This window comes from Chiloscyllium plagiosum, unplaced genomic scaffold (genome assembly GCF_037043375.1).
Source record: "Chiloscyllium plagiosum isolate Xiang-an unplaced genomic scaffold, Cpla_swu_hap1 HiC_scaffold_1, whole genome shotgun sequence".
Taxonomy (NCBI): Eukaryota; Metazoa; Chordata; class Chondrichthyes; order Orectolobiformes; family Hemiscylliidae; genus Chiloscyllium; species Chiloscyllium plagiosum.
In genome coordinates this window covers 110,062,176-110,079,870 of record NW_028270139.1, presented here as the reverse complement: position 1 = coordinate 110,079,870, position 17,695 = coordinate 110,062,176, and the positions used below count along the sequence as shown (strand labels likewise).

The following is a 17,695-nucleotide window of genomic DNA, read 5'->3' as shown; positions in this document are numbered from 1 at the left end:
AGTTTTCCTAAACTATGTTGACAAGGTGACTCCAGCTTCAGTCCTTTACCTGTACTGGCTACTTGTTCTCAGCAAGTTAGAGAGGGAGAAAATTTGCATTAATTTTATTTCCCAGTGGCAAAGTCAGTTTATCTCAATAAAATATAGCTGTCTAATTAGAGAGAGATGATTTGGTTAAATAGATTAACAACTTTCAGACACTAAGTCCTGAAAACTCTTGGCAGTTATGCCAGACTGGCACTTTCCAGTGCTTGCTAGGATTTGTCTAATATATATCAAATTTAAAGAAATAAGTATCTAAACAAGTATCTTGAGTTCACAATCATCCTCCCCTTCCTCCACACCACTCAATGCACCTCCTCGAGGTCATGATAAACTTTCTCACCTCTACTGGCCTCCAGTGTTACTCCAGCTCCCTTGAAGGCTAAGCAAGTGGGAAGGCCCGCCTCCAGCCCATGCAACCATATCCATGCCCTTCTAAAGGGTCAAGCTTCTCCCAACCAAGGATAGAAGGTTACTTATCCAAGTGACAATGTTTATTCAAGTCACTCTGGTAAACTACCATTGTACTTTAAAAGAAAAAAACGAACAAGGAACAAACCCTTCGGTCCACCAAGCCTGCCTGATCCCGAGTCCTTATTTAAACCTGCTACTTATTGCCCATAAGTGGCTACTATCCCTCTGTTAGTCTCCTGTTTATGTGTCTATGAAGGTACGCCTTAAATACCTCCACTGGCAGTGCATTCCAGACACCCACCATTCTCGGTGTGAAACATTTTCCCTGCAATTCTCCCCTAAAACTTTCCCCTCTCACCTTGAACCTGTGCCCTCTTGTAGTTGACCTTTCCATCCTGAGTTTAAAGGCTCTGACTATCCACCCTATCTACGGCCCTCAATTTTGTAGATCTCTCTCAGCCTCTGTCTTTCCAGTGATAACAATCTGAGTTTATCCAACGTCTCCTCATACCTAAAACCCTCCACACCAGACAACATCCTGGGAAAACTTCTCTGCATCCTCTCCAACGCATCCACATCTTTCTGGTCGCCATGCAACCAGAACTGCACGCAATATCCCAAAGGCAGCCTAACTAAAGTTTTATACAATTGTGACAACTTGACAACTTTGATATCCGATGCTCAGGCCAATGAAGGTGAGCATGCTGTATGTGTCTTGACCACCTTACCCACCTGTGTTGCTACTTTCAGGGATCTGTGGACCTGCACACCCAGATCCATCTGTATGTCAATGTTCCTAAGAGTTCAGCCATTTATTGTATAACTTACACCTGAATTTGATCTTCTATAATGCAACACCTCGTATTTGTTCAGATTAAACTCCATCTGCTATTTCTCTGTCCAAATCTGCATTCTATATTCCACAGAAACCTTTAACAATCCTCCTCACCATCTGCAACTCCACCAACTTGGTGCTACAAATTCAGAGTTATAGAGTTGTATAACACGGAAACATAAACTTCTGTCCAACTCGTCTATGCTGACCAAATATCCTAAGTTAATTTAGTCCCTTTTGCCAGCACTTGGCCCATATCCCTCTATTCATATACCCATCCGGATGCCTTTTAAATGTTGTAATTGCACCAGCCTCCAACACTTCCTCTGGCAACTCATTCCATTTATGCACCATCCTCCGCATGAAAATATTGCCCCTCAGGTCCCTTTTAAATCTTTCCCCTCTCATCTTAAACCTATGCCCCTAGTTTTGGACTTCCCTACCCTGGGGAAAAGACTTTAGCTGTTTACCCTATCCATGTCCCTCATGATTTTATAAACCTGGAAGGTTGCCTCTCAGCTTCCAATGCTCCAGGGAAAGCAGCCCCAGCCTATTCAGCCTCTCCCTATAGTTCAAACTCTCCAACCCTGGCAACATCCTTGTAAATCTTTTCAAAACCCTTTAATCACTGAAGTCCAGTAGATCAGCCAAGGGAAATTTGGCCTCCATATACTTCTTATACATCCTTTTTCCTAGTAAGACAATTGTGAATATTGCAGATCAACTATAATTAATATTGTCCTTCAGATTCTCTAATAATATTAAAATTCTCTCATGGGCTTTGACTCTGTCATATGATTCACCAGATTCAGTCTGCAAACATATGCATTATCAAAAAAGTGTTAGGGAATACACTGAACAGCAAAGGAGCTTTGAAAACAATCAGTTTCAACGTTAAAAACCATTCACCCAACTATTGCAATTTGGCAGATTAGAACACCCACCAAAATGGCGGGGCTTTTTTATCCAGTCGGAATGCCACATATCATAGGCCAAGCCTACTCATATCACCCTGATTCATCATTCATGTACATAATCAGGATGTTTTGCTGACAGTATTCATAACTATACAGGATAGCCTGTCTTTCGGTGAGGGAGGAAAAAATTTGCATCTGGCGTTAGTCACACGCTGAGTCATGTGACTGGCAGAGTAACAGTAAAATTTTTTTGAAAATAACTGCTTTATCTGGTGCTTTCCCTAATGTCATCTGCCCCTTTAGCAATGTTCATGTCATATATGCAACATCATTTGTATCGACCCAACTAAATAGGGGTGGAAATATTTTATTTTGGAACAGTATCTGATTCTGAAGCCACAGCAGATCGCTCCTTGGCCCATCCCCACCTGTATGGAAAATCTTGCTTAATCACTCACCCTTGCTCACCAATTTCTCTCTCTTCGGTTAATTAACTTTGACTTGATGAATTAGCTTCAGAACTAAACCAGAAGAAAAGGGCTACAGGAAACTACAGTAGATTTATTATAACATTTTCATCCTCTTGTTTGGACTTGAGGCAAAGTTCAAGGTAAGGTTTACTGCCATAGTTAATTTATATGACATCCAATTCATGTCAGCCTATGGAGCAGCAAGCAAACTAAATACATTCAATAACTTACATGTAAAAAACTATTCATCTCAGCCTGCTCTCTCCTCAACCCTTTGGCCTTGTACCAGAGCATCTCTGGGTAAACACATGACTCAGAAGAACAATAAATACTTCAACAAAAGACTGCCACCTCTCTGCTCAATGTATATTTTGAAGGAGTTCATTACAACGCTACAAGACTATTTATTGCTGTACATTAAGATTAGAGCACATACCATTTATGATCTTAAAATTTGCTGTAAGTTTTACTGTTTATTCACGTCTAACTCAGAGGCAATGGGCTCAAATTTCTTGTTTCTATCATTCAGACGATCTGCATACGAGTTGAGAATTGTCCTGGTATCCTGGTTAATATTTCTCCCTTGTTAAGCTTTTATGTGAAGTTGAATAAGGTCATTCAACCAACCAGTGTGCTCAAGTGACTGCCTTATTCCCCTATACAGTGAGACAACATTTCAAAATAAGATGGTTTTAGGTACCAGTTTGTTGTTGACATGATTAGGAGTTGAGTGATAAAGGAGCCTCATAGGATCATTCAGCACATGAAGAGGCCAATCTATCCTCTACATCTAGGCCAGTTCTCTCTCAAAAAAAATCCACAATCTAGTTCCACTTTGCTACCCTCTTCCCACCGGCCTCCAAATGTTCTCTTCAGGTTCTGATTCAATTCCCTTTTGAAAGCATTGTTTGAATCTGCCTCCAACAACCTCTAACACAGTGTACTCCAGATCCTTAATACTCACTGAGCAAAATATTTCCACTTATGTCACTGTCGAGCCATTTGCCAATCACCTTGTAACAGGGTTCTCCAGTTCTCAACCCTTCTGCTAATAGGAACAGTTTTATCTAATAATTCTGATGTTTTATACAAATAAACAACATGTTTTTTCAAATGTCAAAACAATAAGTTGATCTTATTAATCAAAAGACAGCACATACCCTGCAATCACATGCACCATTGTGGAGCCTCAAACGTTTTGCATCTAAAATGCGTTACTGTGTTTAATTAATTTTGATGGTTTTCCTGCCTGGGAAGTTGTTCTCAGTTCCCAATAGAATCCTGGGCAGCCGTGAGGATTCATGCTGTTCTTTGCTGAAGTACCACATTTTTCTCAAAAATATGTCCTGTGAGCTAAGGGCATGCAAAGTGACATCGGGATTCTAAATGGGTTAACATTAATGAATCAAAAAGAAGTGCTTTTAAATGAAATAACATTTTGACCTCCAGTCACTTGAAGTTAACAAACATGAAGCGATACATAGAGGATGAGAAACAGAAGTAACTGAGCAGAACAAAACTATTTCTTTTTTTAAAACACAGGGTAGTTCGTGTATGAAATGAACTTCCAGAGGAAGTGATGGATACAGATACAAGGTTTAAAAGACATTTTGATAAATCCATGAATAGGAAACGTTTGCAGGAATCTGGCCAAGTGCAAGCAGGTGGGACTTGTTTAGTTTGAGATTATGGTCGGCATGGACTGGTTGGTCCGAAAGGTCTGTTTCCATGCTCTATGACTCCTCTCTCTATGATGCTATAAATTGATAGTAGCCATCTCTAAAAACCTGGTCGCATTATTTCACCAGAGCTGATTGGATGTGTGAAACAAAACATCCACAATGATATTGAATTGCAATGCATCTTTCTTACAGGTTATGTTAACATAGAAGATAATTCCAGAAAAAATTCAAGGGAAGCATAATTTAACTATAACAATTTCTGTTCGACTCATGAATAAATCTAGAAATTACTATACCTGAATTGTCATTGCCATCAGACTCAGTAAAACCAACGTTTGGAACTGTGGATGTAAAAAGACACTGCATTATTCAAAGTGCTGGATGGGTCTCTCTAATTTTGTACTTGACTAGTAAAATCTGATTAAATGAGCTGAATATATAATCAAAACAAAACATGTAATTAATCAGCAATTTTATAAGCACAGGCTCAATTTGGTCACTGACACTTTCTCTTTTGGCTAATTATTAGCTAAATCTTGATGGCCTATGATCAACCAGTTAAAACAATTGAAGCAAACTAACAGAATGATATAAAATCTGCATTTTAACTTTATGACCCTCATGCATTTGATTTAAAACAGAATCTAATAAAGTGAATTTCTCTATTACAATTGATGCTGTCCTGTGTGGAATTAAGAAAGTGTAAAATGGAAAAGGTCACTTGACCCCTTCCAAAGACCACAGGAAATACATTCTAGTGTATTTGGCTCCAGTCTTGTGATGGCCCTGGATCAGGCAGAGGTGGAAGATTAACTGGGAAAATTGATGCTGCCACAACGGGGTTTTGTGCCTGAAGACATAGTGCTCATGAACTTACTCATCCAAATATGTTGGAAAGATTAAAATTAGTCTGCAATATAGTGACACTAGGTGTTAAATTTTCCAGACTTGGGATAGAATCTCAGTCAGTCACATGGAGATGGGAGGACAGTGAATTTAATGAAATGTCTGTCAGTAAAGATGGGATGAGTCCAGCATCAGGTACTTGCCCAAACAGGTATTAAAGAGACTACCTGGGGGTAAATTGACAATACTGTTGTGATCTCCTTGATGGTGATGGGTTCCCTGGTTTGGCCAGAGTCCAGAGTCCAGCAGAAACCTGGACCCTCAGTGTTGGAGGGAGGGGCCAAGTCTGGCCTCCTTTAAATCCAATCCCAGCACAGCAGGGGTCAATGGCACACAGCTGCAGTCACAGGCTGTCCTGTGAAGGGCACTTCCCCATGTAATAACCAGTGTGGCAGTGCCTACATGATGGTGCTTGCATTATTGCATGGTCAGATTGCTTTGTGATTTCATGCTGCCCTGACCTCCCACTTTATAGCCATCTCATTTGACTTATCTGATTCTGAAAATATCGGGCTGGTCTGACACAATCTAGATCGCACTGTCCCTGGAGGTTTGCTGCCAATTGCCCATTTAGCATATTGTCTGAAGACGAGTCATACCAGACTTGGAACATTTACTGTACTTCTCTCTACAGATGCTGCCAGGTATGCGGAGTTTCTCCAGTGTTCTGTATTATTGCCCATTTAACAAGTTTATATCCACTTTCTGCAGCTGCCGGCCTGCCTAACGTCACTGCATACAGTCTTGCTGACAGGGACATATTAATAAGCTGGCATCCAGGAATGCCACATAGGTCAGAGCCAGTGGGCAGAGAGCAAAGCTCACCATTGCTACTATTACAACAGGTATCACCAAAGCAGAAAGTCCCAGATGAGGTACTAATCTTTACTTCTTGTGGTTAGTCAGGCTTTCTAAAACCATGGTGCGCAGTTCAAGAGCAGATAGTACTAATAACTCAAAAAAACTGCATTATTTGCTAATGTTCTTTGCTCCTTTTCTACCTTTACTGAAGTTACTCTTTGACAATGGATCCACAAGTATCTGGCATTACTACTGCTCTGCACGGACCAACATGAACGATGTACAATCATGGATGCTGATATTTTTTTTTTTAAAAAGCTGCATTAAATTCATGTTGGATATCAGAAAATGAATGTGTCTATTTTAAACCTGACAGTTAAGCCCATGCCACCACATTTACAGCAGAAAGCCATTATGATCCCACCAGCGATGGCCTCTACTTTGACTTCTAGCTCTGTCCAAAACCAAAAGAACTCTTCTTTGAATAGAGAGATGCAGGAGTCAATTACGTCCCAATATAATTTTAACTCCAGCCTGAGCAGACAGCTGTCCCACCAGATGAACACTGGCTAAAACCTGTTGCAAAGTAGGAAAAACTTCCAAATAGGGTGGGATCTGGGATTTGCTTGTTGAGCTGAAGGTGTAGGAGTGGTTCCCTGGCACTCACACTAACAAATTCAGGTCTCTCCAATCCTGGACACCCCTTTCCTCCCTGAGACCCTTCTGTACAGATCCCTTCACCCACTTCTATCCCCAAAGCTTTCAAGGGATTGCCAATTCCAGCAAACCTTTCATCAGGGAATCAAGTGGCACCCTGTTCATGAAGCATGGCCTGTTAAACGTTTGGAAGCTTCTGTCACAATGGATGGGAATACATTGACTTGTCACAGACCACCGGAAATTCAATGAAAGTCAAAATGTCCCCGAATGTTCGCTCTCTCTCTCTCTCTCTCTCCTCTTCAATAGTAATTTTGTAGTGACTGCACTTCATTGTGTTATGTAAGAGGAGAATGAGAAATAAGAAAATCACCAAGTATAAAAGCACTGTCTGTGACACAGGAACACACTGAAATTTTATAATACTTACTCAAACCATTGTATAATCTTGTATTTACTTGATTTTGAATAAAATGAAAGAAGCCCTCCAAGGCCCCAGTTATAAAAATTACACATGAGTGGTAGTTCAAATTCCTGTTGTGATAACATATTGAATTCACCTCAGGGGTTATAAATATATTCCAAAATATATTAAACAAATGGTGTTAAAAAGTCTTGCAGCAAAATTTGAACCTAAATAGGGATGAATCACAGTCTTCACTTTGATTATAAACATTTTAAAGCATAGGTTTCCTTTAATGCTTTAAAAAAAACAAGTTGTTTAAATATTTCTTTGTCGTTGCATTTCAATTCTTGTAACTAAATCAAACAAAGGCATCAAGCAACTCTTCCAAAGAGCCTATCAAGTTTAAAAAGAATTGTTTACTGAAACAAAGTAGCTGTAATAATCTGCAACTGTGTTTAGTGCATTTTCAAGGTGAATAACCTATTATAAACCACAGTATAAAACCGTAACAGTGAGTCATTCTGAAACTTGTATAGTTATATGGGCAATAAATAAAGAGGGTGTGGAATGGACAACATGGGGTAAAGTTGCAAACAAGAAATGTAACAGCTGGAAACATTTCAAAGATTCTCAAAGATACATTCATCTTCCAGTCTCACTTAAGTGTCACACAGTTATGACTTTGCTCAACACCTCCTCCTAGTCAAGCATCCCATCTGTATAGAATTGTGATTCGGGAGTTTTCTCTGAACATTCTGCAGTTTAGAAGTTGTGTAGTTACAACTGGACTGGGTTTCAATTCATTATAGTCAGAACTGCACTTTGCCCGATATGCTTAAGCACTTAACATTACAGCTGGAGACAAGGCAGCTTCATGCTCGGGTAAATGATACTATTTTTATTTAGTAGTAAGGCAGCAAAAGCACCCCCAATCTGGTTCAATTCTCCAGTGGAGATGGAGAAGCCTACTATGTGCTAGTAATCTCAAGGTAAAAATACAGTTACTGAGGATATCTGTCCAACCATAGAGTCTCACTGTATTTTCCTTGAAGAGAGACAGATTAGAGTATTTTCTGGTTCAGAGAATGTATAGTTCATGGACGATCTGGTGTAAATATCCAAAAACATTAGGCTCAATTTGAACTCAGTGCTTGTGGAAATAGCTTGTTCAACCGTATGCAAGTACATGACCCCATGATAATTTTGGCAAGTGTGTTTGTCCAGCCAGCAAAGCCACTTCTCAACACCAAGGCCCTCACTGAGTTTTGCATTTCTTGTGTCAAATTAGATCCTGATTCTAATTTAATATTACATCGGCTTTGTTAAGGAAAGATCATGTTTTAACAATGTTATTGGGTTCTTTAGGGAAGAGAGAAGGAGGATCGACGAGGGTAGTGCAGTGGATGTTGTCAAATAACTTACTAAAATCCACATGGACAAGGTCCCACATGGCAGCCACATTAAAGAAGTAAAAGTCCATGGCATACAGGGTAATGTGTTAAATTGGATCCAAAAGTTGGCTTCGTGATAAGAAACAAAGAGTAATGATTGATGGCTGACCTTACAAATAGAAGGCTGTTTCAAAAGTGGTGTTTTTCAGGGCTCAGTGTTGGGACCCTGGCTGTCAGTTTGATACATTAAAAATCTAGACTGAATATGGGGGTCTGAGGAAATTGTAGAGAATAGCTGTAAGCTCCAAAATGAGAAACAAAGGTTGGAGGAGTGGGCAGGAAAGAATTAAACTCTAACAAGATAATGCATTTAGGGAGGTCACAGAATACACAAAAGGGAATACACAAAAAAAAGCAATTTACTGAGAGGGATACACAAAGTGAGAATTCTTGGTGTGCAAGTGCACAGGTGGCTAAAGGTGACAGTACAGGTAGATAAGGTGGTAAAAATGGCATATGGAATGCTCTCCTTCGTTAGCAGAGATATAGAATACAAAATCAGGGATGTGATGAAACTGTTAAAGACACTGAGGAGGCCACAACTGGAGTACTAGGTGTAGTTGTGGTCACCACATTAGTGGAAGGATACAATTGCTCAGGAGGTAATGCAGAGCAGATTTACAAGAATGTTGCTAGGACTGGAGGATTGTAGCTATGAGGAGAAATTGGAATTGTGTTTTTTGGAACAGAGAAGGCGGAGGGGTGACATGACTGAGGTACATAACATTGTGAGGGGTGGAGACAGAACAGACAGGACAAACCTATTTCCCTTGGAAGAGAGGTTTATAAAAACAGAGATTACAGATTCAAGCTAAGTGGCAGAAAGATTAGAGAGGACGGGAGGAAAAATATTTTTACGCAGAGGGTGGGTGTGTCTGGAATTCACTTCCTGAGCTGGTAATAGAGGCAAAGACCCTCAAGGTACAGATCCTGGTTCTCCTTAAGTGCTGTGACTAAAGGCCGTGTGCAGGAAGATGGAATTTGAAAGGTCATCTGGGTGTCTTTGGGTTGGCATGGATAAGATGGACCAAATGGTCCTCTTCTGTGCTGTTTCATTTCTATGGTTCTATGGTCAGGTCCTAAACTGGCACTAGCCTTGTTGGGGAAACATGGCACCATGAAGGGATATGTAAATCTTTATGGCTTCAGGCATCCAAGTCTGGAGGGATACACTGGAGCGATACAAAGCAAAGCAAAAACAAGTTTCCTGCAAATGATGATGGAAAAATGATTCCCAATAAAGGCTGGAAAATTCCATACAAGTAGATAATAACTGAAGTAATAAATCTATGTAGTGTCACATTTTCCTTTAATAATTAGGAGCCTAACCCAAAGTGCATGGGATGGAAGTTTAACTCAGTCTATTGCCACAGTATATATATCAGGCAACACACCCAGTTATTTCAAGTTGAAGGTCAGGTCCCTATAGTCATTATAAAACTTATTGATTGTGAGTCATAGATTTGTAAAAGGTGTAAGAACCAATGAGTCATTCTCTCATTTATGTATTAACCTGTGCTCGTAAGTCGAGGATTTTCAGGGTGTGGAAATGATATAGTGCCTTAATATGGAATTAAAATTTGCTACTCTTCTCATATACTGTACAAAATGTGTTTTCCCTTTACACTGATATTTCTTGTGAATTATCCAAATGACTGCAAGTCACAATATTTTCTCAAAACGTCTGTTTAGCAATACTTGAGTGTAACTATAAAAATTATCAATTTTCCTTTATTACTGATGCTATAAATCAATTAAATTATCATTTTTAGCTACTGACTGAACAAAACGGTACCCATTAAGGGCCATAAGTAGTTTCCTAACTGATAAATTGCAGTATTACCAATTGTCTATACCACATTAAAAATGATAATTGGCCAATGACTAAACTGAAGTTACTCTCAGCTATAACAGTAAAAACAGTCACACTGATACTCAGACTAAAGGCATTAACCAACATTGAGGTAAAGGCCTGATTTTAACTGTGTGATGAGCCTCCTCCTGGCTGCAACCATTGTATGATTCATTATATGAACTCGTGGCTCAAGGGAAACGAATGGCTTAAATCATAGAGGCTTGATGAGCAAAGTCCAGTTCTTGGCTGACAACAATTAATTGAGTTGCTATAATTAGCTTCATCAACCCTGAGATCAGGAAGGAAAATTCAGCCATGCTTTCTGAGCAGAATTCTTAACTTTATCCCGAGGCCCTGCCCAGCCAAATAAAATTGTTTAGAGACATAAAAACTGCAGATGCTGGAATCCAAAATGGACAGGCAGGAGGCTGGATGAACACAGCAAACCAGGCAGCATCAGGAGTTGGAGAAGTTGACGTTTCAGGTCTACAGCCAAATAAAATAGCAGCTGCATGTAACTGCACTTCAGAGATAATTGGGCTGTGAAATGCTTTGGGACAATCAAAAACATCATGATCTTATCCAGGGAATTAAATGTTGATATTTGCTAATGTTAGTGAAAAGACATCTTTCTCCATTTGGAGGAGAGGGAGGAGGCACCATAAATATTTCAGCTTTCTTCTTAGAGCATTTGCTCCTGGGAACTCCATGAGTTCTGCCTTCTGGTAACTTCTGGAGAGAAAGAGAAGAAACTGCAATAATATTACATTTCAACTGAATCAATGTGTCAAAACGGATGAGACTATGTAAAGAGGCCTTGTGTCTCAGAGCAATCCATCAGAGTGTGAGGGGGAGAGAGCCGTAATTGGATCAGGGGTTTCAGAGCACATATATGCTTAAAAAACATGCATGATGCCAACGGAAAAAGAGACATCCAAGTATTTAATGCTTTACTCCATACTTGTGGCTGCTGTTCATTAGGTATTGTGTTTTAGGTTTTTTCTGCATTGACTGCGCATGACATTATGTCGAAACAGATTTCTGTTTCCTCATATTTACTGGATGAAATGTTAAGGGACAGATATACCTTTCATGGGCTAGATCAATCCTCAAGCTATAAATGACACAGACATATTAACAACGATTTGCATTTATAACGTAGTAAATTGCAGTAGATGTTTGTTACATTAACTTCAAACTAGTGCTGTTCCAAATGAATACTGCTAGATCCAGCAACTAAAGGATTAAAAAGAAGTGTGTCAGAGGTTCGATGAATTGATAGGGAAATGCAGGTTCTATTCCACTCTAAGACGACTGTGCAAACTCCACACAGACAGACATTTTCCCCTTGTCTGTGTGGGTTTCCTCCAGGTGCTCCGATTTCTTCTACAATCCAAAAATATGGGGGAAAAAAAACTCGGTGGATTGGCCCTGCTAAATTTGTCCATAGTGTCCAGGATGTGCAGGGTAGGTGGATTAGCCATGGGAAATGTAGGGTGACAGGGTAGGGGCTGAGTCTGGGTGTGCTGCTCTTCAGAGCATCATTGTGGACTCAATGGGCTGAATGGTCCACTTCACATTGTAGGGATTCTATGATTCTACATACAAGTTTTCAGCTTCCCAATATTGTCTTACTAGCCCAAGAAAGATTTACAGAGTCAGGTAAAATAAGGCCGTTCAGAAGATTCAACTTGAATCTGATTTAAATAATAAGCTGATGTATCACTTGAGACCCAGAACAGGTTGCCTCTTTTCAGTAATCGTTAGTGAAACATTCAACCTATTATTTTGTGCCGGACTGAAATGTGATTGTTCCAGGTATGAAGCCACACAATTGTCTTAATATCTGTAATGGTGTTAAAATCCATGTCTGGGATAGGTCATTGACACAATGCAGCTGAAATTGCATAGCAAACCCCACCGACATTTCCTTGATATTAGTTTTGGAGTTGGCTGTGTACTCTGAAAATCATTAGACACAGTGTCTGAATCATTGTAGTTACAGAATGGTACAGAGGCCTCAGAGCTCACCTGTCTCAAACTCAGGCTGGGAATGACTAACATGAACGTTCAAACAGTATTGAGATGTAAAAGATATAAAAAAGAAATAATTTGTAAATATCTAATATAACTACTACAAAGATAACTTGATGCGCCTGGGGTGGGGGGGGACGACCATGCTGGAACATTGGTGAGAGCTCATGCTCAGGGAAGACCAAATTAATGAGAATTTAAAAAATCAAGAAAGAGAGGCTGGAAGATTCACCCAGACTGAACTAAAGGGAAAAATTCTAGAGAAAAACCCTCACTGTGAGAGCGTTCTGGAGTTAAAGTTCATCAAAAAAAGGAAGTAAACTTGTAGGACCTAAGAATCAATATTTTTTATTCACTCGAGGGATGTGGGTGTTACTGCTGGCCTGCATTTTATTGCCCATCCCTAGTTGCCCTTGAGGAGGTGATGTTGAGCTGCAGTCCACCTACTATGAGTTAACCCACAATGCTCTTGGGGTGGGAATTCCTGGATTCGGATCAGCAACAGTGAAGGAATGGCGATATATTTCCAAGTGAGGGTGGTGAGTAGCTTGGAGGGAAATGTGTTTCCATGTATCTCCTGCCCTTCTGCAATCACTTTGGACTGGTTCCAGGAAAACTGAATCACTATGTCAGGGATGTGTTGGAGAGCACACACGTGAGATGGTTTGGGTTAAAATGTAAAAGGGGAAAGTTTTGTTCAATAGTTTAGTTTAAAGTTCAAGCTGCAAAACATGTAAAACTTAAGTCATTGTTACTCAAAAGTCTTAAAAACATTAAATCTGGTCTTGTCATCTTTTCAAACTGGAAGCTCAAATTTCTTTTTTAAAAATGTAACTGTTCTCTTCAGGGATTGTTACAATTCTTTTAAACCAGGTAATTCAAGTATACAAACTACACCTATAACTTAATATAAAAATAGTTTGCAATATTCAGAATTTTACTCACACTCACTATATAACAGCAGATATATATTCAGATAAATTGTCAGCAAATATAGTCCATTGAGCTCTATCTTTCTCAATCTGTAATAGATTGCAACATTTGTTTTGACTCAAAAAAAAAGTGCTAGTCATTTCCACAACTCCTCAAATTTGACGCAATGTCTAAATTATCAGGGTCAGAAAACCTCCCCTCAGTGAGTCAGAAATAACTGTAAAATGGCAGTTAGGAGGAAATCCTTTTGAATTCTTTATCAGAAGTGACTAGTTTCTATCTCTCATATTTTTCAGTGAGTGAGTTTCAACTGACCTGGAAATGATCAGCACTGAAAGGCAAATAGAAAGAGCTGAAAAGCAAAAGATGTAATCATTAACTAGTTACTTGTTTACCTATGCTTCGTGATGATGTTAGTGATGAAAAGGAAGCAAATACACTCCTTCTGTTGAGTGGCTGAACCTGTCTAAAGTTTGAATCCAACGTGTGATGGTTAGCCTTTAAACTGGTCTTCAATTTTTCCAGCTGCAGAAAGGACAGGGTACAGTTTCAGTAACCATTTTCAGATAAATTGATAGAAAATGTATTTAGAATCTGTGTAGAATCAGTAAGTTATTACAATTATCCCTATAATAGTTCATAGTTAAACTTCACATGCAATGCTCCAATATTATATAGTCTTAAGTTTATAGAACTGTGAGAGAATACATTAATCTTATTGTGGATTCCACGGGAGTAATTTTAACACTGAAAAGCAGTTTAATTGCAGTCAGATGAGAGGTGGAAAATTTAAAATCTCAAAATCAACCTCATCTATGTTCACCCATTTGAGTTTAATGAAGGCGATCTCATATTTAACCTTTTAAAAATTGGTTCAAGGGATGTGAGCAACACTAACTAGGCCAGCATTTATTACCCATTCCCAGTTTGCCCTAGAGGAAGTTGCCTTCAAGACCCACTGCAGTCTTTGGGTGTAGGGACTCCCAGGTTTGGTGTTGTTAGGAAGAGAGTTCCAGGATATTATTTTTGAGGAGGAGGTCAAGATGGACCTCCACTTGGTACCTCTAGGTGAAGATGAATGCAAATGTTTCAGCCTTGTCTTTTGACCTGATGTGTTGGGATCCCCCATGATTACGGGTGGGGATATTTGTGGAGCTTCCTCCTCCTGTTTGTTGTTTAACTGTCCACTACTTTTCATGACTGGAGATGGCAGGACTGTACAGGTGAAATCTGATCCAAATGATTGTAAGATTGCTTAGTCTTATCTATCAAATGCTAGTTCTGCCATGAAGCTTACTAAGTCCTCTACTGTATCTTCACCAGGTTGAAAGTATGTCATGATAGCTAGGGGCATCATCAAGCAAACTTGTGGGCTTGTGAGGGTACATTCCAGACCATGAGTTATCAATTGTGGTTGAACACAATTCTTTGCTAGCCCACAACTATCACAGAAGCCCAGTTTTGAGTTGTTAGATCTGCTTGAAGTTTCTTCCATTTACCTCTCGCTGATAGTGCTACACAACATGATAAGAAGAGTCCACAAGGTCTGTGCTATGCTCTTACCTACAGCGGCTCAGTGGTTAGCACTACTGTCTCACAGCACCAAGAACCTGGGTTTGATTCCAGCCTTGGGTAACTGTCTGTGTGGGACCGGAACCAGGGCCTGCTGGATCAGAGATAGGGACACTACCACTACACCATTAGAGCCTAGTTTGTTGGATGTTGAAAATAAAAAATAGTGCGGCACGGTGGCACAATGGTTAGCACTGCTGCCTCTCAGCGCCAGAGACCCGGGTTCAATTCCCGCCTCAGGCGACTGACTGTGTGGAGTTTGCACATTCTCCCCGTGTCTGCGTGGGTTTCCTCTGGGTGCTCCGGTTTCCTCCCACAGTCCAAAAATGTGCAGGTTAGGTGAATTGGCCATGCTAAATTGCCCATAGTGTTAGGTGAAGGGGTACATATATGGTAATGCGTCTGGGTGTGTTGCGCTTCAATGGGTCGGTGTGGACTTGTTGGGCCGAAGGGCCTGTTTCCACACTGAAAGTAATCTAAAGAGTTTGCACATTTTCCCCGTGTCTGCGTGGATTTACTCCAGATGCTCCAGTTTCCTCCCACAGTCCAAAGATGTGCAGACTAGGTGAAGTGGCTATGCTAAATTGCCCACAGTGTTCAGAGATGTGTGGTTAGGTGCATTAGTCAGGGGAAATGTAGGGGAATGGGTCTGGTTAGGATACTCTTCAGAAGGTCGGTGTGGACTTGTTGGGCTAATGACCTGTTTCCATACTGTAAGGATTCTACGATACACTGTCATGGATAAACACATCTGCAGCAGACATACTGGTGAGGGCAAGTGAGGTATATTTTTCCTGTTAATTCCTTCAACTGCTGCAGACTTTGTCTAGCAGCTGTGTCCTTTAGGATTTAACTAGCTTGATCAGTAGTGCTGCTGGCAAGCCACTCCTAATGGTGCATGGAGATCTCCCTTTCAGACGATTCTATGTGTCTTGTCATCTTCAGTGTTTCATCCAATTGGTGTCCAATGTGGAAGAGTTCTGATTCATCAGTTGAAGGGAGGTGGTAAGCAGTAATAGGAGGAGGTTTCCTTGCCTATATTTGACCTGGTACCATGAGATTTCATGGGATCCAGAGTCAAATGTTGAAGACTCCAGGGCAAACCCTCCTGATTGTATACCATTGTACCATCACTAACACTGCTTGGACGGGTTTTTCCAAAGGGTCTTATTGGTGCTGTCTGGGACAGTGTCTGTATAATATGTTTTAACAACTTTAATTTAGTCAGGTTGATTCTTGATTAGTCTGAGAGAAAGCTATTCCTATTTTGGCATTGACCCCAGATATTGGTATGGAAGGCACGTCAAGGCTGTTTTTGCCAATATCATTTCTGATACCTAGATCAATGCTGGGTGGTCCATTCAATTTTGTCACTTTCTTTAGACATTGTAGTTGTCTGACACAATGGAGGGGCTTTCCAAGCTATTTCAAAAGGCCATTAACATTACTATTGGTCTGGAGTTGCATATAGGCCAGACGAAGTAAAGATGGCAGATTTGCTTCCCTGAGAGGAAGGAAATTAGCGGATCATTTATTTTCCCAACACTGCCATTGTTAGGCTAGCTTTATATTCCAATCCATGAGCCCAGAACATTAATCTGAGTTTCTGTATTGCTAATTGTTATGGACCAGGTCAGACCCCCTCAAAACATTTCAGTAGCCCAGACCCTAACTTTGGTCATTGTTTTAAACAGATATAATGCGGATATTCCAGGAGTGGTGCAGTTGGTCAAACCACTTAGTTTTAAGCAAAACAGAATTTATTTACAAGAGTCACTGAATGAAGCACAAACAAAAGGGAACAGAATACTGAATAACTTAGCCTATCCGAAAACCCAACAGATCATCCCCACTTAATGATGCTGTTCCAAATACTTGCAACAATCCCCATAAACACCCCTTGGCACAAAAGGTAAAATCAAACCCAGGCTCTTACAGGAGAGAAGTCAGAGAGAGAGAGAGGTTCAGCTTCTTTGGGTCTAGCAGCTTCACAGCTGCATGATTGGTCTGGCTATTCACTAAAAGCAGAGAAAAGCTGAGCTGGGAGAACTGGCCACTCCCTTTTCATTGTATAAGTTTTTTTTTTAAATTTGAAAGCTTTTTTTTGGAGGCAGTATCTGTTAGCTATAACCAAATTGGCCCTAAAACCCTTCAAACCTGGAATTTTCAGAGCCGGTGTCATTTGCAACCTCACTGGAAAAAAAATGGACAACATAACCATGTTAAAGGAGCAGTATTGTCACATAATGCAACAACCTTATTACTAAACCATGGCCTACCCACCCTCGAATAGAAGAAATCATGCAGTTTAGGTAAATCCATTTTTAAGCCTGATCAATTGAGTTTGAGAAATTGTACAGCTGATGGTAGGTGCAGATACAGTTACAGAGTCAGAGCATGGAAACAGGCCCTTTGGCCCAACTCATCCTTGCCGACCAAGTTTCCCAAATTAAACTAATCCATTTTCCTGTAAACATATCCCTGTAAACAATTTCTATTCATGTACCTGTCTAAATGTCTTTTAACATGTTGTAACTGTACCTGCATCTACCATTTCGTCATTAGTTTTTTCCACCAATGAGCCACGTTCAGAGAGAGAAAAGGGACCCTCAGGTCCCTTTTAATCTTTCTTCTCTTACCTTAAAATTATACCCTCCAGGTTTGAACTCCATAGAGAATTGGAAGTGACTTTCCAGCAGTGTTTGTGGAATACAAGCAGG

General features: G+C 40.1%; 1 protein-coding gene across 2 annotated transcripts in view; it reads right to left on the bottom strand.

Annotated features, from left to right (window-relative positions):
• LOC122548496 (carbonic anhydrase 9) overlaps positions 1–17,695 on the bottom strand; it is a 109,534-nt gene that overhangs the window by 24,547 nt on the left and 67,292 nt on the right. For both annotated transcript variants that reach the window (XM_043687227.2, XM_043687237.2), the window contains 2 exons: positions 13,799–13,928; positions 4,657–4,701 (listed from right to left, as the gene is read on the bottom strand). In XM_043687227.2, the coding sequence (XP_043543162.1) occupies positions 4,657–4,701; positions 13,799–13,928 (175 nt within the window). The remainder of the gene's footprint in view (positions 1–4,656; positions 4,702–13,798; positions 13,929–17,695) is intronic.